We start from the raw sequence: 25194 nt of genomic DNA on the forward strand, positions 1-25194 counted from the left end.
AATAGGGGATCCAAAAATATTGTTCTAAAATTTAGCTATTACAACCTTATTAACACTTGATTATCACAGTGATATAGGGTCTGATGGTGTGATTCAAGTAGTTATGGATATTCAAAGAGTCATTTATATAACTCCAGTGAGAATATTTTATTGAGCCTCTTAATAAAGTAAGTGTATATTGGAAGGCAAGGGTTTCCTGAGAGTAATTTTTAATGTGAATGCTACATTTCACCTATTCAGCAACACATCATAGCCAAACCCTTCAAAGACAAGCTGTGACCTGGGATTTGAGAAGACCTACCTCTGTTTACTTTGGCCACCTGCTGAAAAGAGCTGACTCATTTGAAAAGACCCTGATGCTGGGAAGGATTGAGGGTGGGAGGAGAAGGGGACAACAGAGGATGAGATGGTTGGATGGCATCACCGACTCGATGGACATGGGTTTGGGTGGACTCTGGGAGTTGGTGATGGACAGGGAGGTCTGGCGTGCTGTGGTTCATGGAGTCACGAAGAGTTGGACACGACTGAGCGATTGAACTGAACCTCTGTTTAAACTTGTGTATTTCCCATGGAATTAACGGAGAAGGCAATGGCACCCTACTCCAGTACTCTTGCCTGGAAAATCCCATGGACAGAGGAGCCTGGTAGGCTGCAGTCCATGGTGTCGCTGAGAGTCAGACATGACTGAGCGACTTCACTTTCACTTTTCACTTTCCTGCATTGGAGAAGGAAATGGCAACCCACTCCAGTGTTCTTGCCTGGAGAATCTCAGGGACGGGGGAGCCTGGTGGGCTGCCGTCGATGGGGTCGCACAGAGTCGGACACGACTGAAGCGACTTAGCAGCAGCATGGACGTAAGGGAAAATAGCAACTGAAATATACCTTATTGTCAATGACTCTGAGAGTTGTGCAGAGTTGAGGATACATGGTTCCCAAGCCTCCCATGAGCCCAAAGTTTGGAAAGATGAATGAGAGTAACTGTATGGGTGACAGAATTAATTAATGTTCCTGTCATTGGATTGTCGGTTGGTCTTGTTAAGTTATCAGAATAATATCAACTGTCTTCCTCAGATGGCAATATACGGCAAAAACTTCTGCAAGTCAGCAAGAGATGCTTTCAATCTGCTGATGAGAAATATTTTAAAGTAAGTAAGCAGGTTGAGCATTGCAGTGGATGGTTTGGTGAATTTTGAGCATTTATACGTCACATGTTGGTGGTTTTATTAGACATGAATCTTCTCTTTTATTTTAAAAGATTTAAATCTTCTCCTTCACACCTTAAATTTCTTTGTATGTCTTTGAATTGTTGCTCCCATCATCCATCTATACCTTTATACCCACTGGCACTTACTCATCTTTATTATACCCTATGCTCAAGAAATTCCCCACACAAGCATTATCATCACGTTTCTGACTTTTCTTTCCTCCCAAAATTGACAGAGTCTGAGTGAACAAAATCAGAGAACCAGTGCAGCCATCCTCAGGATGCAGGGTGTCTATAGTCCTCAAATTAGAGTGAGAGAGGCTGACACCACCAATAGCACCAGACAGCCCTTAAAATGCCATTTTCTGTTTACTTCCTTATAAATAAGTCAGAATTTCATGCCTGGGTTCCTTTATTTCTTCCATTTAATAAATGCTAAGTAAGATTTCAGCAAAGACACATCAAAATGAATTCATGGATTATTTACTTTCATAAATTTCTAGTAACAAATCTAACTTAAACACAAAACTATATATTTTTTTTCTGATTCTCAGAATTGCAGTTATGGATAGAGTGACAGACTTTGTACTAATCCTGGGAAAGATTCTAGTTGCTGGCTGTATAGGTAAGTAGTAGTAGTAGTAATAATAACAATAACAACAACAACAACAATGAAGAGTTTTTTTTAAATTTAACAGGTGCTTAGAAAAACTTCTTTATGACAAAAAGCTATATTCCTTTGCTCCAGGTGTCCTGGCCTTCCTGCTTTTCACCGAAAGACTCCCAGTGATTATAGAAGGACCAACATCTTTAAATTACTACTGGGTACCTTTGCTGGTAAGAGCTGATAGTAAGTTTGGGCTGATACAATAAAAATACCATAGACTGGGTGGCTTAAACAACAGGGGTTTATTCCTCACAGTTTTGAAGATGAGAAGTCCAAGATCAAGGTGCCCACAGATTCAGTCCCTAGTGAGAGCTTCCTTCCTAATTTGCAAAGGCATACCTTCTTGCTGTATCCTAACAGGGTAGAAAGAGAGATCCTCTCTCATCTTTTCTTATAAGGGCACTAACCATTCACGAGGTCTCCATCCTTGTTTCCTCATTGCCTCCCAAAGGCCCCACGCCCAGATGCCATCATACTGGGGATTAGGTTTCCACGTAGGAATTTTGAGGGGACACAATTCATTCCATAGACACTGGGTAATATTGACTCTGATTTATGAGAGATGGCAAAATAAAAAGCCAAAAAGGAATAGGAGAAATACCTGTGGCGGATTCATTTTGATATTTGGCAAAACTAATACAATTTTGTAAAGTTTAAAAATAAAATAAAATTTAAAAAAAATAATGATAGCTAACATGATTAGTCTTACTTTGTGCCCAGCCTCATTCTGCTGTGGAGCTTGGGTTCCTTGGAAGCAACCCCTGAGACAGGATTGCAAACAGAGGGCTTATTACTAAGTGCTCTCCGGAGATACACTGGAAAGGAAGTGAGGAGGACAGGGCTGGGCAAAAAAAGAAGCTGATCCATGCCACAATTACAGTTGAAGCCTCAGACATAATTATAGGAATTTCTGACACAGGGGCTAGGCCTCCACATACTGCATCAGGCAGCCATTGGCCAAGGGTTGCCCTCTGAATGACGGTGTAACCTTGAGTGAGGCAGTTCCCTGCAAAAGCAAGTTCTGTGGAGCAAAACAGCTGAGTCATCAGCTGCCTGCCTACATTCCCAACAACTGGGAGATAGATGTGGCAACTGCAGAGGACCTGAAGGGAACCCTGTGGGATCTTTTACAGTATATTATTGATAACTCACTCAATCCATGGTCATAAACACCACTGCTACATTCTCTGCTTCCCCACCAACAATCTTCCACAGGAAGCACAGAGAGATAAGTGACTTGTTGAGTGAGTGCCTGAGCTGTGATTAAACCTAGGCAGTGTGTGCTTTTAACTCCTATGCTCTGGACTTCCCCGGTGGTCCAGTAGTTAAGAGTCTACCTGTTGGGCCTCCCTGGTGGCTCAGTGGTTAAAAAAAAAAAATCTACCTGCCAGTGCAGGAGACACAGGTTCAATCCCTGGTCTGAAAAGATTCCACATGCCACGGGGCAACCAAGCCCGTGAGCCACAATATGGAAGCTCGTGCACCTAAAACCTGTACTCTGCAGGAGGAGAAGCCACCCCAGTGAGAAGCCTCACTAGAGCTAGAGAGTAGCCCCCACTTGCCACAACTAGAGAAAGCCCGCATGCAGCAATGAAGACATAGCACAGCCAAAAATAAATGAATATTTTTAAAAGAATAGGATTATTCCATGAAAAAATGAAACAAAAAACTCTGTGCTTTACTGCGTCAGTATGCAGGATCCTAGATCTGGGATGCTTTTGGTAGGCATTAGGGATAGTGAAAAGAAAACTGGGAGATAATCTAGCACATTTTGTTTAAGTCTCAGTTCAAATACACTCAAAAACATTATTATTGAATCTTTTACATTTCTATATTGAAATCTTTTCCATCAAAGAGTACTTCAAAGCATCCTTATCATGATTTCATTTAAAACTGTGTATTGTTCTTTTGGACAAATTTACGATATCTTCATTCTTTTCTCTACTCATTTACAGACAGTGATTATTGGATCTTACATAATTGCACATGGATTCTTCAGCGTCTATGCAATGTGTATTGAAACAATTTTCATCTGCTTCTGTAAGTTTTCAGTATATGTGTTTTCCCTCTTCGGTGGATAACTGAAAGACGAAAAGGTTTACACCCATGTCTTTAGCTGGCTGTGGATTTGCTATGACCTGGCTGCAACTGCAAAACAGTGTTAATTTGGAAAGAGACATTGTCTGGTAGATTCTTTTTAAAACTTAACAGCTGAGAGATGATATTTGCAAAGCACAGGAGAGTCAGGCATCATGCCATGGTGTTAGCATGAAATTATTTTTAATTTCTGAAAATGTTTTCAAATTTGTAGTAATGATTGGCTTCTGTTATGTTTCATTAACAACTGAAGACTTAACTGGGCTTTGAGGCTGGGCTTTGGGAACTCTTGAGGAGAGCCATTATAGTTTCTGATAAAGCCAAGCTGGCAATGATTTCAAAGATACATAGAGCCAATTCACACTAGGTAACACAATGACAGATAGATAGGATTAATAGAGAGGCATGTCTTGGAAATGTTTAGATGAACTCTGATGCTTATTGTTAAAATATTTCATTAGGGCTTTCATCACTGACTTCTGCACTGTGCCTTTATGGAGCACGTGCTACTCACATACACAGAATGGGTATGTTTTCTATTAGTACCTCATCTTAAAAGCCCTGGGGAATCTAGTGCCCATCAGGAGCTTGATCTGTTGTCATCTTCAGCCTAAATAAAGTAAGGTCAACAGATGAAAGAACAGAGCTTGTTATCACTACAGCTAATACCCTCTGAGAGATTATTTCTCTGGCACATTGCTCTTAAGAGAAGCAGAGAAAACATTCTATTACAGTGCATTATTGAGTTATCCACCTGTATAAAATGAACAGTTTAGTGGGTTTTTTTGGTATAACTCATAGTACCAACTGCATGTTGGGATCAGGATAGGAGATAATGTATGTGTGTGTGTGTACCACCTGCAATGTGGGACACCTGGGTTCAATCCCTGAGTTGGGAAGATCCCCTGGAGCAGGGCATGGCAACCCACTCTAGTATTCTTGCCTGGAGAATCCCATGGACAGAGAAGCCTACAGTCCATGGTGTCATAAGGAGTCAGATACAACTGAGTGACTAAGCGCATGCGCGCGCACACACACACACACACACACACGCACATATACATATATATATATATATATACACACACACATATACATATATATATTTCATAGGGTGTTATATTGAAGGAAAAAATCTTCTAGAAAATGGTTGGATATCTTTTTCCTTTCTGAACATTTACAAATCAATTTTCAATAACTGGACAAAGAAATCAGGAGAACTTTGTGCACAAGTGAGCTCTTTCTTTGGCTCTAAATGGAACTGGAATGTTTAATCTTTTCCTAGCACCCCAGTGGTTTGTCAGGAAAAGCCATCTACAAAATACCACATGAACAAACTTCAGCTCAGGTATGAGATAGAAGAAGGAACACAGGAATAAGGTAGCTTAAGACACAGAAGAGACAAAGCGTTCAAATGTTCAGAGAGCTTTCCTCTCAAATGCTAATTATGGGAGTCAAACTGGGAGAGCCCACTGGGGTCTTCCCCATTTTTGTAACTGAAAAGTTTTCTAAAAATGTATCCGAGGAAATGTCTAGAACCTACCAGTTTCCAGTCTTTGGAAGCTTTGGCAAGTCTTGTGGATTTTAATTTTGACAATGGATTCTAAATTTGAGAATGAAGAAATGTTTTGCACTCGTTGATATTACTATATTCCACTCATCTATATTGCCAAGTTCTTAAAAATCAGGTATAATTTCAGCCTTGTTCAAAACATCATGTGTTGAACGTGAACTTTTTTTTTCTTCAATATTCTTGTCATTGATAATAAAGAACAAGAGAAACTAAATTGCGTTTCTCTTCCCTCTCCAGCTGTTACTTTGGGCAACATCTAACTTTGGAAACTATTCTCCTTAAATGATATTCCAAACCAAATTCTGATTGTGTGGAACTGTACCTTTTGTTGTTGTTGTTGTTTTTTCTGCATACCTCTTTATACCTATTATCTTGACTGCCAGAAAACTGGTATGTTTAAAAATGTGAACCACTTGCAAATACTCTATTTTGTAGAAACGTAGCATCCTTTCAACATTACAAAGAAATGAGAATTCTGACCCCAAGATAGGAGAAAACAATACTTGTAGATGATTATTATCATTATTATGTGATTGATACTGTAGTTCCTACCCATTCCTCAAAAGTAATAATGATATAAACATATAATAGGTGATATAGAAATATGATTAAGGAAAAAAGAACAAAAATGTTCAGCATCTATGATGTTTCCTACTTAGCTTTTCATTTTGTAGCTGAGGAAAGTCACTGTGAAGTCCACTGTAAAAATCTGATAAACCAATAATCCAACCATTCCTAAGAGAGTATGGTGAAAAATAACTTAGATATATTACTAAGTGATTATGCTGTATGGTTTTATATTTCATAATAAATAAAGGCTAAAAATAATATAATATTTTAATATACTAGTAAAAACAGAATCAAGTTGCATTTATATATTTATTGAGATATTATCAGTTGTGAATTATATGTATCTGCAAGAAATTTAATTCTATGTAAACTTCTCCTTGCTTCTCAGCATCATTCTGATCCTTTCCCCCAACCACCCAGCAAATGTGTGCTCAGTGAATACCCATCATCTTCCTATTAAGCAAAGCAGGAATATAAACTCATATATTACGAAAGTCATAAGACATTGCATTAGCTTTTGAATGTAGTCTGGGGCAAACTGCAAGGATTTACAACAGGGCACCTTTTAGTTAGCAGCATGAGATCTGAAGTAGGTGTCTAGAAACTGGGTTCTCACCTCATCCTGATTGCCCCAGAGCTTTCAACTTTAGGAGAATCATTTCACATCCCTGGGTCTCAATTTCTTCATCTGTAACATTAGGGTGTGAATTACCATTAAGAGCAACTTTGAACTCTGAAATTCAAGTATTCTCTATATGTATCATGCCACACTTTTTATTCAGCTTCATCTCAGAGGATAGGGCAGTTTACCTTTATGAACTGAACAGTTGCAGAATTTAAAGATAACACCTTTGAAAGGACATTAAAGATCTTATTAACCTTTAAACTATCAAAATAAACCTCTTTGGGAGTGGGTGGGATTTACAAAGTTTTAGTGCTTCCTGGCAGAAGTTGAAGCTTCTAACTTTGACTAGCATTGGCTACTTAACTGCACTAATTTGTCTTATATTTGACTTTCTAACACTGCTTTCTCTGGTTTTTCCCTGTTCAACTCTCCAAATTCTAAAAATGCATATAATTATTCTGCCGCTGCTTGCTGCTTTTGCCTGCTTTGGCTGCTGCATATACAGGTGAAGATCTGGAAAGAAATGATGGATCAACAGAAAAACCCTACTTCATAACCCCTACCCTGCACGGAATTCTGAACAAGAAGCAACTAGTTCCCCAGAAGCAGAAAAAGTAGAAAAGCTTCAAACAGTGCCATTCACTTTTAAGTAGAAGCTTTGTAAATTAGGTCATTTGTATTGGAAAATGATGCTTTTAAGTAATGTGAAATTTCAGTACCTATTCCTGAAAAGCAAGAACCTGGTACCATCTGAGGTATCAGGCAGTTAATGACAGTAGCCTCTGTGAACTAGGACACTTAATAGACTGTGGTTCCAACTGAAGAGCAAGGTGTAAATGTCACATGTTTTCTTAAAGTCTATAGCTGAAAGTGTTTCCAAACTTTTATAACTTGGCATGCTGTTTTCCATTGCAGCACTTTGACAACCTTTCTTTTTACAAATGTATATTTGTAAAAGATATTCAGGAAATTTTTGAAAGCACTATAAATGTATAATCAATTAGCCATAAACAGGTTGATTTATAGTTAACCAGCATATGGTACTAAATTTGTAAATGTGGTGCTATGGTTATATTTATACTGTTCAAGCAAGTGGACAGCATCCTAAACTGTGATTAAACTTATATTAATGGTTCCCTGGGAAGTATATTTCAGTAAGTGATTCAAGACCATAATGAATATATAGACGCCAAGGTTATACAGGTTCCACAGAGAGCATTACTAGGTAAAAACTACCATGGAACCGTCATAGGCCATTTTGTTGTCATGAAATTAGAGTTGAATCTGAGTTCTGGAATATCATTTTTAATAATATGAACCTGAGGCCACCATGAAAATATTCTGAGCAGAACTGAAATGGCCACATAACTCGTACCCTTTGTCTATAACCCAAATAGAGATGAATCTTTATGCCCACCATATAGGAAATGGGTATGGATGTGTTTCAGAAGAGTGATTAAATCTTTTATGAGCATGCCTGTTTTTCTAGATTAAAGAGATCATGTGGGTTTGTTCTATAAAACGTTTAATTTTAGCTTAACTTTCAGTGAAAAAAGAGACAAGATAAGACTTCAGATTTTACCCTAAGGAAACATTAGCCCTCCATAGGTACCTCAGCTGGTACCTTTACAAGGGGCATACTGTGGATTAGGAGATCTCTTCTTGAAGGGTTCAGGAGGGAAGTTATTCTTCCACCTCTGCTGACCAGACCAACAAACCAGGCTCTGGCAGCCATGCCTTAGTCTTTTGCATGGTGGAGCAAAGCATGAATCAGACACCCACATACCTTGTCTATCCATCTCCTGTGTACAAGAGCATAAGATATGGCGAACAGTGTGAAAATGTACCCCAAAGGAGTACTGGGTCAACAGTGTCCTTTTGGCTTTTACACTAAGTTTGTGTATAAGGATTATTTATGTCTTGACAAAAAGGAGCATGATCTGGATATAATCCATATATCCAAGAAGAGAGTTAGAAATGTATAATTGTGTTATAAATTAACATGACTAATAATTTATTTAACAACCCTGAAGTGTGGGGTCACTGACTTCCTACCAGCTTAATAGCAAGAAGCCAACGAATAGGGGAGAGTTTCAAAATATTGGTCCTTATATGGCCCCCATCTTGTTCTTGGCTTACTTTCTTTTACGATTGTAATCAAAAGCATCATTTGGCTTCCTATCTTGGCAAAAGCCTTCTTCACTCTCATGCTCCTTGAAGTATAATTCAGAGAAGAGTGACAAACTATATTTCTAGATAGTTGTTATTATTATTTTATTCAATAATATACCTGGATGAGAGGGGAGTTTGGGGGAGAATGGATACATGTATATGTATGGCTGAGTCCCTCGTCTGTGTGCATGAACCTATCACAACATTGTTAATTGGCTATACTCCAATTTAAAATAAAAAATTAAAAAGAAATAATACAAGATTCACAACAAAAATCTAGTCAAATAGTTACCTCTATCTTAAGTGTTGAAAATTATAAGGAATAAGTCCCCTTTTAGGAGTAGTTGAAAAATTCATAATGATGAAACAAAACAATTTTTAATTTTCTGTGTATGTATCAGAATCACTCTGAGAATTTGTTATAAATATTGCTACCTGTGCTCCCCACCCCAAGAGACTCTGATGTAAGTATTTTGATGTGGGGCAGCTTGTGAATTATTAAAAAGTTCTCTAGTGATTCTGATGCACACAAAAGTTGGGAAATAACTTAAAACATAAATCAATATGTGGGAAATTAGTTGCTTATTTTCTACTTATATTCTTGGCTGTTCTAGGAATTACAAAATTATGAAAGACAAAGGAGATTCATTTGGAGATTGCTAGCAGTCATAATTTCTATTTTTAGATTCTTGGTACTAGATGGGACCCATGTATTAAATGCTTAACATTGAACCTGCTGATTAGACCAGAAGGATCGCCACAGTAAAAGTATTCATTGAAGAGTATGGAGATACATTCTAAACTTGACTATAAGAATATAACCCTTGGGTGCAAAATCATAGGAAAAGGAATGTTGTTTGGTTCAGTAGTTCTAAATAATTTTTTAATAATTAGAAAGTTCTAAGCAGAGAAGTTTTAACCCATATTATGTGCTTAATCTAGTTAGAAAAATATTTTTCATTAATTACCTCTGTATAATTGAAATATTTAGAGAAAAATGGGTGTTGTTTTTGAGAAAAATTTGGAAGCCACTTAGAAAGAAATTAAATAACAGTGAAAAAATGGAGAAAATGGAGCAATATGTCTCAAAATTTGCGGTTCAAGGATTTGAAATATACTGAAAATTTACAAATCTTTTTAGAAAACTAGACTGCTTAAATTGTTGCTTGAAACACAAAAGCAATTTTGAATTAATACAGTAAGTTAGAAGGCAAATTCAATACATAACACGTTTTAGAAATGTGAAGGTGAATTTAAAAATTCCTCATATATCTCTTGATTTTTGTGTAATTACGTTTGTTCTCTAAAAGAAGAGAAAACTTGTTCTCTCAATTGTGCAGCTGAGAGGCAGGTGCTATTGGCAGAATCAGACCTGGTACACAGAATGAGATAGTATCTTACTGACCTAACAATAAGGGCTGATTGTTTTCTCATAGTTATGTTTACAGTAACGTTGATGCCAAACTATGCTGTTTTTTTAAATAACATTTTGAACTGCTGTAAAGCAAGTATACAGCAGATGGCGATGTTACTTCTCTTACACTTGTGCTTTGATATTTACCCTGTGCCATTCTTCCTCCTAGTGGAAGATTTAGAAAGAAACGATGGTTCTGCTGAAAAACCCTATTACATGAGTCAGTGTCTGATGAAGATTATGAACAAGCGAAATGCAGAAACCAAGAAGCAGTAGAAGTGCAAACTCGGGTCATCCTGCAGCGGCGTCACCTTTGGCTCATCTCCTGCGTCTGTGCTGCACTTCTCTCATAAGTGCTCTGTGTGTGGAACCCTGTACTCATGACCTTGTTGGCTTTGATTTGCATGTTTTATACCAAAGCTTATACTGTAATATGTGAAGCCATCAGAAGTCGCAAGGGAATTGTTAATAACACGGAACATTTTTTATACTAAGATCTTCTGTTTGGTAATTCATTTTTAAAGAGAATGGCTTGGATGTTTTGAAAATGCTAGTGAATATGTTAATATTGTTTTAAATATTAGATTGAAAATGATACATTATTTAAAGTAATAGCTCCTAATATATTTTTTAAATTACAACTAAAAGACTTCTGCAGGGAAAATTGGTAAGCAAAGTGAAAGAGAAGATTTTAAAGTTTTCCCCACTCCCATTTGACAGTAAATTGGTAAAAGGAGTACTCCACTCCAGATTTTGCTCGAAGTATAGACTGTTTCCTATTAAACAAACTGTCAGTCATCCAGCCTTTACTACTTCGTCCTCTCTGACAAAGTGCCTTACTGGCTGTTTAATATCACCCAGCTTTTGTGGGCAAGTTTACAAACATTGTTTAAAAAAAAAAATCCTGCAATGTTTAGTGATTAAAACAAGTCTTCTTGCATTTGTTTTCCTCTTAGCTTACTGGTTGGAAACCATTTGTCATTTCACTCTGTTTGATAGTCTCACTGTATAGACTGCATTTTGCAGCATAAACAATTTCCCTTGAGCCTAGTGGACGCTCATGAATGTGTACTACACGCAAGAAAAAACCTGAAAGGACACTTGTTGGGTTTGTTTGTTTGTTTTTTTACTAAAAGGGAATTTAAAATGTAATCTTTTCTATGATAGATCTTTGAAAATAAAATAGGTATAAGACTACATTTATCAGTGTTTTACACAGATTGGAAAGGGAAACTTTAAGAAATCACAAAGGGAAACTTTACCCCCTTAGAAAGGGTGCTCACAGATACCGTGTACTGAATAGTTCCATTTTAAATTGATTTATTGTCCATGAGTGTACTGTGTTATTTCCATTCTTTAACTTTTTATATGAATGAATCTGTTTACTTACGATACTTACTTTTTATTGTGCTAATATGAACAGGAACATAATTTCTAATTCAGTTTTAAATAATTTTATTAGTACTGCTAACTTGAAAGACAATGAATTTGCTTGGTTACTCAGTGTTATAGAAAGAGTCCATAAAACAATCACCCTAAGGGAATGTCAATCACACAGTGATAAGTTGTGAAAGCTTTGAGAATCAACTGTGTAAGTTACTAGCAGTTTATCTACTATCATATTTAACTGTGACTTTGGATATTCTTTTATGCCAAAAACGAACTCACATGAGCATATGACAGTCTGAGCTCTGTAACCAATGTGCTTCTGCTGTGCAGAAATATTAGGGACCTATTGTCTAAATAGCTTTGATAACTGAAGTGTTTAATATTTACTGAGATATGTTGTTACTCATTGTTTTAAATCTGTTTTTTTCTTCTAATAAAGATTTAGATAAGAAAAAAACTCTCTGCATTTTCATTTCTTTAAGCTAGAAAAACACACCTACCAGGACAAGATTTCCTCTGTATCAAATATCTTGATTTCTTTTAAAATCTCGATTTATCTTTAAAATGGTTTTTCACTTTTCCTAGCTGTGCATTGATTGCCAAACCAAATAACTGAAGCTGATAATTCATGCAAAGTAAGTAAGTCAAAGATAAATGGAGAAGAAATTGATTTTTTTTAAACCCAAACAATGGTCTAAATTAGTTTTTTAATTTGCCAAAGGTTTTCTCAGTCCCTCTTTTGGTTTTGGCCAGTTTCATAAGAAGCAAATCTCATTAGTTTAAAGGCAGGGATAAGTTTACATAGTGTAAAGAATGTGAACACAAATTAACAATAGTTTTCCAAGGTGAGATTAAACATCACTATCACTGGTTTAACTCAAGCTAAAATTTTTCTTAGGTTCAGATATTCCTTATCAAATGTATGAGTCTATTCTAAAATTGAATTATATATTAAATCTTCAAACTTAACTTTTCTTTAAAATTTAATGGGTTTCTTTAAATGAAAATATAAAATAATATTGCAGTTCTCAGGGTTATTTTAAAATGTCCTGTACCTAATAACATGCTTGTTAATATACTAATGGTTCTTTTCGTATTTAAAAAAAAAATGTCATTTGATATCCAGAAGAAATCCAAATCCTGCTTTATATTTTACTAGTAACTCCCACTTTTAGGTGATAAAGTACTGATCATATATGTGAATAAATTGTTTGAAATTGGACTATGATTGATTGGATTTTTCTATGTGCCTAGAAAGTTTAAAACAAGATTGTGACTCCACACAATAAATTCACACTATTAAAAGTTCTATGGGATCATCAAGTATAATGCAGTTATTATTTAAACTAATATTGGAAAGCAGACTGCATGCAACAATTCCTTATTTTCTTTTACTGTATAGCTGACCAGCACTCATTCCAATGTATGTTCTTTCACTTTTACAAGTGGTGTCTCAGGAAATTGCTCTTAAACTCTAACCAGGCATAGCAATTATCTTCAGTATTATCTGGTTCTGGACTGAGGAACATGCTTTATAAATCAGTCTTTGTTGGCATAAGATATGGGGACAAAACTGAACTAAAATCATTATTGCAGACCATGGATATGAAATTGTGTCTTGACATTTTTTTCCAGTTTCTTGAAAATATAATCCTTAGATGTTTGCAAATGTTTGTGTTTTAAAATTTATAAGAATACAATTCAATAAATCATTGATGAAATACCTTACCAATATAGTAGGAATAAATTACTTCTCCAAAGTTACTTCTCATATACTATGTTTCTACTCTTGGTGCTAAAATGGGTATTGGCAACTTCTCAGAACCTGAGTTGCTTGCGGTCCTTAGTGAATCAATCATAACCCCAAAACAAAGCCAACCCCCATTAAAACAAACAAATTCATTTACTCATGAAAACTGTATCACTTTATGCAAGCCTTGGGCATCAGGATGATGTCACAGTCAAGGACCCTCTTTAAATTTATGAGGCCAAACTGAACTGTTCTCTTCTCCCCATTTACGACTTTCCAATTGCTTAAAATGAAACAGCATATAAACTGGCAATATCTTCTCTAATGGTTTCTGTGCTGGGAAGAATGAGGGCTGTTATGTGACACATTTAAAATCAATCAATTCTATTTTACTATTTGAAGTCACTATTTTTCTTAACACCTCAGATCTTTTTTTCCAGCCCTTTTTTCTACTGTATGATTCAGAGTAAGCAAATGGAAAAAACAATCTTGTGAATGAAGCAAAATGCCCATCTACTGCTGACTTAAAAATATGGACATCTTCATATTCTGGCTCTTTACTGTACATGGTACTAAGAGCATCAAATTTTAACAAAGATGGGGGATGCTTATCAAATGAAAAGATGTTTCCATTCTGCATATAAATTAAAGTGAGCCTGGACTTAATTCATTGTTAGATTAATCTTGAAATCTCCATATTCTTCCACCCAAATGGAAGAGTGCATATGTGTCTGCAGTGCACAGAAAGAAGGAAATGAAGGTAAAATGTTGGGGAAAGTATTGGTGTCCAAGGAGAGAACAGGAAAAGTTGAGGATATAGAAAAGTATACCTCTAACAACATCTAAGAGGGCAATGTTACAGAAAGTGGGGTGCCTTCTGAAGGCAATTCATAAATCTATTCAAAAAAGGAAACTCTAACAGATTTGAAGTCAGTAATTAAAAATATTTTTCAGTTTTCCAGTAGCTGAGCTATTTTAAATAATAAAAATGATGCTGTTAAAGTGTTGCACTCAATATGCCATCAAATTTGGAAAACCCATCAGTGGCCACAGGATTCAAGAAGGTCAGTTTTCATTCTAATACCAAAGAAGGGCAACACCAAAGAATGTTCAAACTACCCTACAATTCGGCTCATTTCACATGCAAGTGAGGTAATGCTCAAAGTCCTTTAAGCTCTGCTTCAACAGTACATGAACTGAGAGCTTCCAGGTATTCAAGCTGGATTTAGAAAATGCAGAGGAAACAGAAATCAAATTGCCAACATCCACTGGGTCATAGACAAAACAAGGGAATTCCAGAAAAACATCTGCTTAATTGACTTCGCTAAAGCCTTTGACTGTGTGGATCACATCAAAATGGAAAATTCTTAAAGAGATGGGAATACCTAACCTGTCTTCTGAGAAACCTGTATGCAAGTCAAGAAATAACAGTTACTGGACATGGAACAACAGACTGGTCTAAACTGGGAAAGGAGTACGACAAGTCTATATATTATCACCCTGCTTATTTAACTTCTAAGCAGAATACATCAAGCAAAATACGAGGCTGCATGAATCACAAGCTGGAATCAAGATTGCTGGGAGAATATCAACAACCTCAGATATGCAGATGATACCACTCTAATGGTAGAAAATGAAGAGGAACTAAAGAGCCTCTTGATGAGGGTGAAAGAGGAGAATGAAAAAGCCAGCTTAAAACTCAACATTCAAAAACTAAGATCATGCCGTCTGGTCCCATCACTTCATGGCAAATAGATGGGGGAAAAGTGGAAGCAATGACAGATTTTACTTTCTTGGGCTCCACAATCACTGCAGATGGTGACTGTAGCCATGAAATTAAAAGACATTTGCTCCTTGGAAGAAAAGCTATGACAAACCTAGACAGCATATTAAAAAGCAGAAACATCACTTCACCAACAAAGGTTCATATAGTCAAAGCTATGGTTTTTCCAGTAGTCATGTACAGATGTGAGAGTTGGACCATAAAGAAGGCTGAGTGCCAAAAAACTGATGATTTCAAACTGTGGTGCTGGAGAAGACTCTTGAGAGTCCCTTGGACTGCAAGGAGATCCAACCAATCAATCCTAAAGGAAATCAACCCTGAATATTCATTGGAAAGACTGATGCTGAAGCTGAAGCTCCAATACTTTGGCCATCTGATGCAAAGAGCCAACTCCCTGGAAAAGACCCTGATGTTGGGAAAGATCAAGGGCTTAAAGAGAAGGAGACAACAGAGGATGAGATGGTTGGATGGCATCACCAAATCAATGGACATGGATTTGCACAAACTCTGGGAGATAGTGAAGGACAGGGAAGCCTGGCGTGCTGTATTCCTTGGGGTTACAAAGAGTTAGACATGACTTAGCAACTGAACAAGAACAACAAGTAAACAGCACTGAAGCAGACTATGTTAAAATAAAACTGTCACATAGATGTATTTAGCCCAAACAAAAAAGAATGATGTTCCAACATGATTTATGAGTAAGGGATTAAAAAACATCTGTCTGGGGAAGATATAAAGATGGCAGAATATGAGGATAAAGAATTCACCCCCTCCTACCCCATGAATCCATCAGAAATACATCTACATGTGGAAGAAATTCTCACTGAAAACTAATTGGAAACTGACAGAATACTGTACAACCAAGCCTGTAAAAAAAGATCTACATGGAATCTTGTAGGAAATGAAGACATCATTCCGGGACCTGTGCCCTTTGGAGGGAACTGAGAAGAGGGAGATTACAGGGCAGAGGTCATTCCTAAGGAATAAGTGGTTAAAATCACATATTGGGCACCCCAACTCTGGGGTTAGACACTGGGAAGATGAGTCCCCTTGACTGGGTAGAGACGAGTGGAACTAACAGGAAGGCTGTGAGAAGCCAATTCATGAGTAGCATGCAGATCCCTTCCTCCCAAAACAGGGCAGAGAATGCAGATGGAAACTGCATGGAACGCTGGCTGATTTCTCCCTATGGCTGGTGTGGGCCCCAGCCTGAACTGAGCACCCACTCCGGATCTACTTGCTTCATGACACAGCTCTACCCTAGGGTAATAGCTGCTGTAGCTGAGGTGAGGTCTCAGCTGTGAGGAACCGAAGTCACTCAGACCTGAAACAGCATCTGAGTGGGGTGGGGGCAGCCATTACCGGTGCTGACACAGGCATAGCATCAGAGGTCTTCCAAGTCTCTGTACCTAGGGCTGACACAGCCCACACCCTCACCCATGCCAAGCACTGCACCATCCTCACTGGATCTACAGCACAAATCCACACCAGCACTAGAGTGAGTGCTGCAGTGGTCAAGAGAACTCAGTCATGAGGGACAAAGGTAGGTCAGACCCAGACAGGCATTCAAGTAGGCCGGAGCAGCCATTATGGTGCTTACACAGGCAGAGCATCAGAAGCAGTCTAGGTTGCTGACTGGCTAGGGCCAATATAGCTTGTGCCCAGATGTATGGTGAGTGCCCAGACCAGTCCTTCCTGTTGCACCATTACTCCCCTCTGGGGCCAAAGTGAAGGTTCTAGAAGTGGGGAGAGCACACACTTAGAAGGAATGGGGTCAACTCAGACCTGAACCTCAGGGCTTCTGTTCCAGCACCTTGGGATCTACCTCCAGCCCCAGTAGGGTGGTGCTGACCACTGAGCAGAGGATAAGCTCTGACTCATACCTGGATCTGGCTGGCATCTCTCCATCTCCAGCCCTGAAAGTGAAAGTGAAGTCACTCAGCTGTGTTCAACTCTTTGAGACCCTATGGACTGGAGCCCGCCAGGCTCCTCTGTCCATGGGATTTTCCAGGCAAGAATACTGGAGTGGGTTGTCATTTTCTTCTCCAGGGGATCTTCCCGACCCAGGGACCAAACTCACATTTCCCACATTGCAGGCACACTCTTTACCCTTTGAGCCACCAAGGAATCCCATCTCCAGCCCTGCCTTCTACCAAAGTGAAAGCTTCCAGCACACACTGGGGGAAAACATAACTCATGCTCATATGAGATCCTGTTCTCCCACCAAAGCAATGGAGCACACATAAACTGTATTAGGGAATCTCCCACACAAGGACACTCCTTCAAGACTGCAGTTGGTAACTAACTCTTTCACCTAATTTCACAGAGACAGAGGAATTTGTTTTAACTGAAAGAATAAGAGAAAAACCCAGGAAAACAAGGTAATAAAACAGAAATAAACAATTGACCAGATAGAGGTCAAAGCATTACTAACCAAATTCAGGAGAATATATGAACACCATGATAATTTTAACAAGGAACTAGAAAATATAAGAAAAAGATCTAGTCAGAACTGAAGAATAATTGAAATGAAAAAGACACTAAAAGGAATTAACAGCAGACTAGGTGATACAAAAGAATGCACCAATGACCTGGAAGATGGAATAATGGAATTCACCCAATCAGAACAAAAAAAAAATGAGAATAGTTTAAGGGACTTATAGGACAAAATCAAGTATATCAACATTCACATTATAGGGTCCTGAAAGTGGAAGAGAGAGAAAAATGGGTCAAGATGCATTTGATGAAATTATGGCAGAAAACAGCCTGAACCTGATAAAGGAAGCCTATCCAGGTACCGCAAGCACAGAGGGTCTTAAACAAGATGAACCCAAACAAATGCACACCAAGATATATCATAATTGTGTGCCTAGTCACTCAGCTGTGTACAACCCTTTGTGACCCCATGGACTGTATGTAGCCTGCCAAGCTCCTCTGTACATGTGATTCTCCAAGCAAGAATACTGGAGTGGGTGGCCATTTGCTTCTCCAAGGGGAACTTCTCCACCCAGGAATTGAACCCACATCTCCTGCATTGGCATGTGGATTCTTTACCACTGAGCTACCCAGGAAACCCATACAATGCTATATTACTCAGCCAAAAAAAATGAACTCCTGCCATTTGCAGCAATATGGATAGACATAGAGAATATTATACTTAGTGAAGTAAGTCAGACAAATATTACATGATATCACTTATATGTGGAATCTAAAAAATAATACAAATGAAACTAAAAACAAAAAACAGGCTCATAAACACAGAAAACAAACTTATGTTTACCAAAGTTAAGAGGGAGTGGGGAAGGACAAATAAGAAGTATGGGATTAACAGACATATGTAAAATAAATAGGCAACAATGATTTACTGTATAATGCAGGGAATTACACCCAATATAATACTGTATATATATAATATCCTATAATAGAATACAATCTGCAAAAAGATAAAGTGAAAGTGAGTCAGTCATATCCGACTCCTTACTAGCCCATGGACTATGCAGTCCATGGAATTCTCTAGGCCAGAATACTAGAGTGGATAGCCTTTCCCTTCTCCAGGGGATCTTCCCAAACCAGAGATTGAACCCAGGTCTTCTGCATTGCAGGCAGATTCTTTACCAGCTGAGCCACAAGGGAATCAAAAAGACTAAGTCATCATGCTATTCACCTGAAAGAAACACAATATTGTAAATAAGCTCAACTTCAGATTTTTAAAATCACATAATCATCTCAATAGATGAAATAAAAGCATTTGGTAAAACTCAGCATCTGATCATGATTAAGAACTCTCATCAAAGCTAGTACAAAAGAAATACATCTTAATATAATTAAGGCAAACCCACAGCTAATAGCATACTCAGCAGTGAAAGTTGAAAGCCATTCCTATAGAATCAGGTACAAGACAAGGATGCCCACTCTCATCATTTCTATTTAACATAGAATTGCAAGTTCTAGACACAGCAATCAGAGAAGAAAAAGAAATAAAATGCATCCAAATTGGGAGGGAAGAACTAATAAATTAATTCAGTGAAGTTGCACTATATAAGATTAACATACAGAAATCTGTTGCTTTTCTATATATAAATATAAAATATCATGGGCTTTAGGAACCATTACTACAAACAAAGCTAGTAGAGGTGATGGAAATCCAGCAGAGCTATTTCAAATCCGAATAGATGATGCTGTTAAGGTGCTGCACTCAATATATCAGCAAATTTGGAAAATTCAGCAGTGGCCAGAGGACTGGAAAAAGTCAGGTTTTCATTCCAATTTCAAAGAAGGGCAATGCCAAACAATGTTTAAACTACCAAATTCTCCAAGATAGGCTTCAACAGAAAGTGAAGTGAGAACTTCCAGATGTTAAAGTGGGATTTAGAAAAGGCAGAGAAACCAGAGATCAAATTGCCAATATCCGCTGGATCATTGAAAAAGCAAGAGAATTCCAGAAGAACATCTACTACTGCTTAATTGACTACTCTAAAGCCTTTGACTGTGTGGATCACAACAAACTGTGGAAAATTCTTAAAGAGATGGGAATGCCAGACCAACTTACTTGCATCCTGAGAAATCTGTATGTGGGTCAAGAAGCAATGGTTATAACCAGACCAGAAACAACAGACTGTTTCCAAATTGGGAAAAGAGTACATCAAAGCTGTATACTGTCACCCTGCTTATTTAACTTATATGCAGAGTACATCATGCGAAATACTGGGCCTGATGAAGCATGAGGGTGAATCAAAATTGCTGGGAAAAATATCAATATCATCAGATAAGCAGATGACACCACTCTTATGGAAGAAAGCAAAGAGGAGCTAAACAGCTTCTTGATGAGGGTAAAAGAGGAGAGTGAAAAAGATGGCTTAAAGCTCAACATTCACAAAACTAAGATCATGGCATCCAGTCCCACCACTTCAGGGCAAATAGAAGGGAAATAATGGAAACAGCAACAGGCTTTATTTTCTTGGGCTCCAAAATCACTGCAGATGGTGACCGCAGCCATGAAATTAAAAGAAGCTTGCTCCTTGGAAGAAAAGCTATGACGAACCTAGACAACTTATTAAAAAGCAGAGACATTGCTTTGCCAACAAAGGTCCATAGTCAAAGCTATGGTTTTTCCAGGAGCCATGTACAGATGTGAGAGTTGGACTATAAAGAAAGCTGAGCACCAAAGAATTGATGCTTTTGAACTGTGGTGATGGAGAAGACTCTTGAGAGTCCCCTGGACTGCAAGGAGATCAAACCAGTCCATCCTAAAGGAAATCAGTTCTGAATATTCATTGGAAGGACTGATGCTGAGGCTGAAGCTCCAATACTTTGGCCACCTGATGCAAAGAACTGACTTATTACAAAAGAGCCTGACGCTGGGTAAGTTTGAAGGGGATGACAGAGGATGAGATGGTTGGATGGAATCACCGACTCAATGGACATGAGTCTGATTAAGCTCTGGAAACTGGTGATGGACAGGGAGGCCTGGCATGCTGCAGTCCATGGGGTCACAAAGAATAGGACATGACTGAACGACTGAATCGAACTAAACTGGACAATTGCACTCATTTCACATGCTAATAAGGTTATGCTCAAAATCCTTCAAGCTAGGCTTCAGCAGTATGTGAAAAGAGAATTTCCAGATGCATAAGCTGGGTTTAGAAAATGCAGAGGAACCAGAGATCAAATTGTTAACATTCATTGGATCATAGAGAAAGCAAGGGGATTCCAGAAAAATATCTACTTCATTGTCAACACTGAAACCTTTGGCTGTGTGGGTCACAACAAACTTTGGGAAATTATTAAAGAAATGCAAATACCAAACCACCTTACCTGTCTCTTGAGAAACCTGTATGCAAGTCAAGAAGCAGCAGTGAGAACTGGACATGGAACAACTGACTGGTTCAAAATTGGGGAAGTAATATGACAAGGATGTATATTACACCCTGTTTATTAACTTATATGCAGAGTACATCATGTGAAATGCCAGGCTGGATGAATCACAAGCTATGATCGAGATTGCCAGGAGACATATAAATTACTTGAGATATGTAGATGATACCACTCTAATGGCAGGAAACGAACTAAAGAGCCTCTTGGTGGGGGTGAAAGAGGAGAGTGAAAAAGCTGGCTTAAAACTAAACATTCAAAAACTAAGATCATGGCATCCAGTCCCATCACTTCATGGCAAACAAATAGGGAAAAAGTGGAAATAGACACAGATTTTATTTTCTTGGGCTCCACAATCACTGTGGTGACTACAGCCATGAAATGAAAAGAAGCTTGCTCCTTGGAAGAAAAGCTATGAGAAGCCTAGACAGCATATTAAAAAGCAGAGATGTTATTTTGCTGACAAAGGCCCATATAGTCAAAGCCATGGTTTTTCCAGTAGTCATGTATGGATGTGAGAGCTGGACCATAAAGAAGGCTGAGCACCAAAGAACTGATGCTTTTTAACTGTGGTGTTGGAGAAGACTCTTGAGAGTCCCTTGGACTGCAAGGAGATCAAACCAGCCCATCCTAAAGGAAATCAGTTCTGAATATTCATTGGAAGGACAGATGCTAAAGCTCCAATACTTTGGCCACCTGATTCAAAAAGCTGACTCATTGGAGAAGACCCTGATGCTGGGAAACACTGAAGGAAAATGTTGAAGAGGAGAGCATAGGATGAGATGTTTAGATAGCATCGCTGACTCAATGGACATGAGTTTGAGCAAACTCTAGGAGATAGTGAAGGACAGGGAATCCTGGTGTGGTAGCCCATGGGGTATTCCATGGGGGTCACAAACAGTCAGACACAACTAAGCGAGTGAACAACAACTATAAAATATCAGGAAGAGAGAGCAGAAAATTCCATTTAAAACTGCATAAAAAAGAATAAAATACATTGGAATAAACTTAACCAAGAATGTAAAAAATTTTTACAGTGAAAAGTATAAAACACTGATGAAGGAATTTGAAAATGATACAAAAAAAAAGACACATATTAATCAAACTAACAAAGACTAAACACAAAGAAAGACTATTAAAAGCAGCAAGGAAGAAGCAACAAGTAACATACAAGGGAAACCCCATATGCTTAACAGCTGATCTTTCAGCAGAAACTCTGCAGGCCAGAAGGGAATGGAAAGATATATTTAAAGTACTGAAAGGGAAAAATCTCCAACCAAGATTACTGTATCTGGCAAGGATCTCATCCAGCATTAATGGAGAAATCAAAAGCTTTTCAGCCAAGCAAAAGTTAAGAGAATTCAGTGCCACAAACCAGCTTTACAACAAATGTTAAAGGGATTTTTATAGTCAAGTAATACAAAAGAAAAAAAAAAACAAAAGATCTACAAAATCAACACCAAACAATTATGAAAATGGCAATAGGAACATATATATCAATAATTACTTTAAATGTAAATGAATTAAATGCTCCAACCAAAAGACACAGTCTGGCTGAATGGATACAAAACAAGACCCATATACATGCTGTCTAAAGAAACCCACTTCAGACATAAAAATACATACAGACTGAAAGTGAGAGGATGGAAAAATATATTCACAAATGGGAAGGAGAAGAAAGCTGGAGTAGCAAGCCTCATATCAGACAAAATAGAGCTTAAGATAAAGAAGATTATAAGAGATAAGGAAGGACACTACATAATGATCAAGGGATCAGTCCAAGAGGAAGACATAACAATTGTAAATATCTATGCACACAACATGGGAGCATCTCAACACACAAGACAAACACTAACAGACATAAAAGGAGAAACTGACAGTAACATAATAATACTAGGAGACTTTAACACCACTCACACCAATGGACAGATCATCAAAAAAGAAAATTAATAAGGAAACACAAGTCTTACATTAGATGAGATGGATCTCATTGATATCTTCAGAACATCCATCCAAATGCAGAAGAATACACCTTTTTCTCAAGTGCACATGGAACATTCTCCAGGATAAACCACATCTTGGGTCACAAATCAAACCTCAGTAAATTTAAGAAAACTGAAATTGTATCAAGCATCTTCTCCAACCACAATGCTATGAGACTAAATATCAATTACAAAAAAAAAAAAAAAAGTGTAAGAAACACAAGCACATGGAGATTAAACAACACTTTCTAAATAACCAACAGGTTACTGAAGAAATCAAAAGGGAAATCAAAAAATATCTAGAAATAAATGACAATGAAAACACGACAACTCAAAACCTATGGGACACACCAAAAGCAGTTCTAAGAGGGAAGTTTATATCAATACAATTCTACCTCAAGAAACAAGAAAAACATCAAATAGACAACCTAACTTTACACCTAAAACAACTGGAAAAAGAAGAACAACAACAAAAAAACACCCCATAATTAGTAGAAGGAAAGAAATCATAAAGATCTAAGCAGAAATAAATGAAAAAGAAATGAAAGAAACAATAGTAAAGATTAATAAAACTAAAAGCTGGTTTTTTTGAGAAGATAAACAAAACTGATAAACCTTTAGCCAGACTCATCAAGAAAAAAAGAGAGAAGAATCAAATCAACAAAATTAGAATTAAAAAGGAGAGGTCACAACAGACAAAGCAGAAATACAAAGGATTATAAGAGACTATTATGAACAATTATACAGCAATAAAATGGATAACCTGGAAGAAATGGATAGATTCTTAGAAAAGTTCAATCTTCCAAGACTGAACCAGGAATAAAGAGAAATTATAAACAACCCAATTACAAGCACTGAAATTGACGCTGTGATAAAAAATCTCCCAAAAAACAAAAGCCCAGAACCATATGGCTTCACAGGAGAATTCTATCAATCATTTAGAGAAGAATTGCAGAGAAAGGAACACTTCCAAACTCATTCCACGAGGCCACCATCACCCTGATACCAAAACCAGACAAAAACAACACAAAAAAAGAAAACTACATGTCAATATCACTGATGAACATAGATGCAAAAATCCTCAACAACATTTTAGCAAACAGAATTCAGCAACACATCAAAAAACTCATACACCATGATCAAGTTGGGTTTATTCCAGGAATGCAAGGATTCTTCAATATAAGCAAGTCAACCAATGTGATACACCATATGAACAAATTGAAAGATAAAAGCCATATGATCATCTCAATAGATGCATTAAAAACCTTTGACAAAATTCAGCATCCGTTTATGATTAAAACTCTTCAAACAATGGGCATAGAAGGAACCTACCTCAACATAGGAAAGGTTATATATGATAAGCCTACAGCAAACATTATTCTCAACGGTGAAAAACTGAAAGCATTCCGCCTAAGATCAGGAACAAGGCAAGGGTGTCCACTTTCACCACTATTATTCAACATAGTTCTGAAATCCTAGCTACAGCAATCAGAGAAGAAAAAGAAATAAAAGGAATCCAGATTGGAAAAGAAGTAAAGCTCTCACTGTTTGTAGATGACATGATACTGTACATAGAAAACCCTAAAGATAGTATCACAAAATTACTAGAGCTAACCAGTGAATTACAACAAGTTGTAGGATACAAAATCAATACACAGAAATCACTTGCAATTCTATATATTAACAATGAAAAATCAGAAAGAGAAATTAAGGAATCAATCCCATTCACTGTTGCAACAAAAAGAATTAAATATCTAGGAATAAACCTACCTAAGGAGACAAAAGAACTGTATGCAGAAAATTATAAGACATTAATGAAAGAAATCAAAGACAACATAAACAGATGGAGAGATAGTCCATGTTCTTGGGTAGGAAGAATCAATATTACAAAAATACTATTTTTGTAATATTATACTATATACTATACTACCTATACCTATAGTCTATACTATAGACTATACTACCAAATGCAATCTACAGATTCAATGTGATCCCTATAAAATTACCAATGACATTTTTCACAGAACTAGAAAAAAAATTTCACAATTCATATGGAAACACAAAAGACCCCGAATAGCCAAAGCAGTATTAAGAAAG

General features: G+C 37.4%; 1 protein-coding gene across 4 annotated transcripts in view; it reads left to right on the forward strand.

Moving 5' to 3' along the window:
- SLC44A5 (solute carrier family 44 member 5) overlaps positions 1-11358 on the forward strand; it is a 423585-nt gene extending 412227 nt beyond the window's left edge. For all 4 annotated transcript variants that reach the window (XM_025288440.3, XM_044944837.2, XM_044944838.2 and 1 more), the window contains 5 exons: positions 1072-1145; positions 1759-1829; positions 1953-2041; positions 3827-3911; positions 10492-11358. In XM_025288440.3, the coding sequence (XP_025144225.1) occupies positions 1072-1145; positions 1759-1829; positions 1953-2041; positions 3827-3911; positions 10492-10598 (426 nt within the window). In that variant the 3' untranslated portion in view covers positions 10599-11358. The remainder of the gene's footprint in view (positions 1-1071; positions 1146-1758; positions 1830-1952; positions 2042-3826; positions 3912-10491) is intronic.
- Positions 11359-25194: the final 13836 nt, after the last annotated feature.

This window comes from Bubalus bubalis, chromosome 6, assembly GCF_019923935.1.
Source record: "Bubalus bubalis isolate 160015118507 breed Murrah chromosome 6, NDDB_SH_1, whole genome shotgun sequence".
NCBI lineage: Eukaryota > Metazoa > Chordata > Mammalia > Artiodactyla > Bovidae > Bubalus > Bubalus bubalis.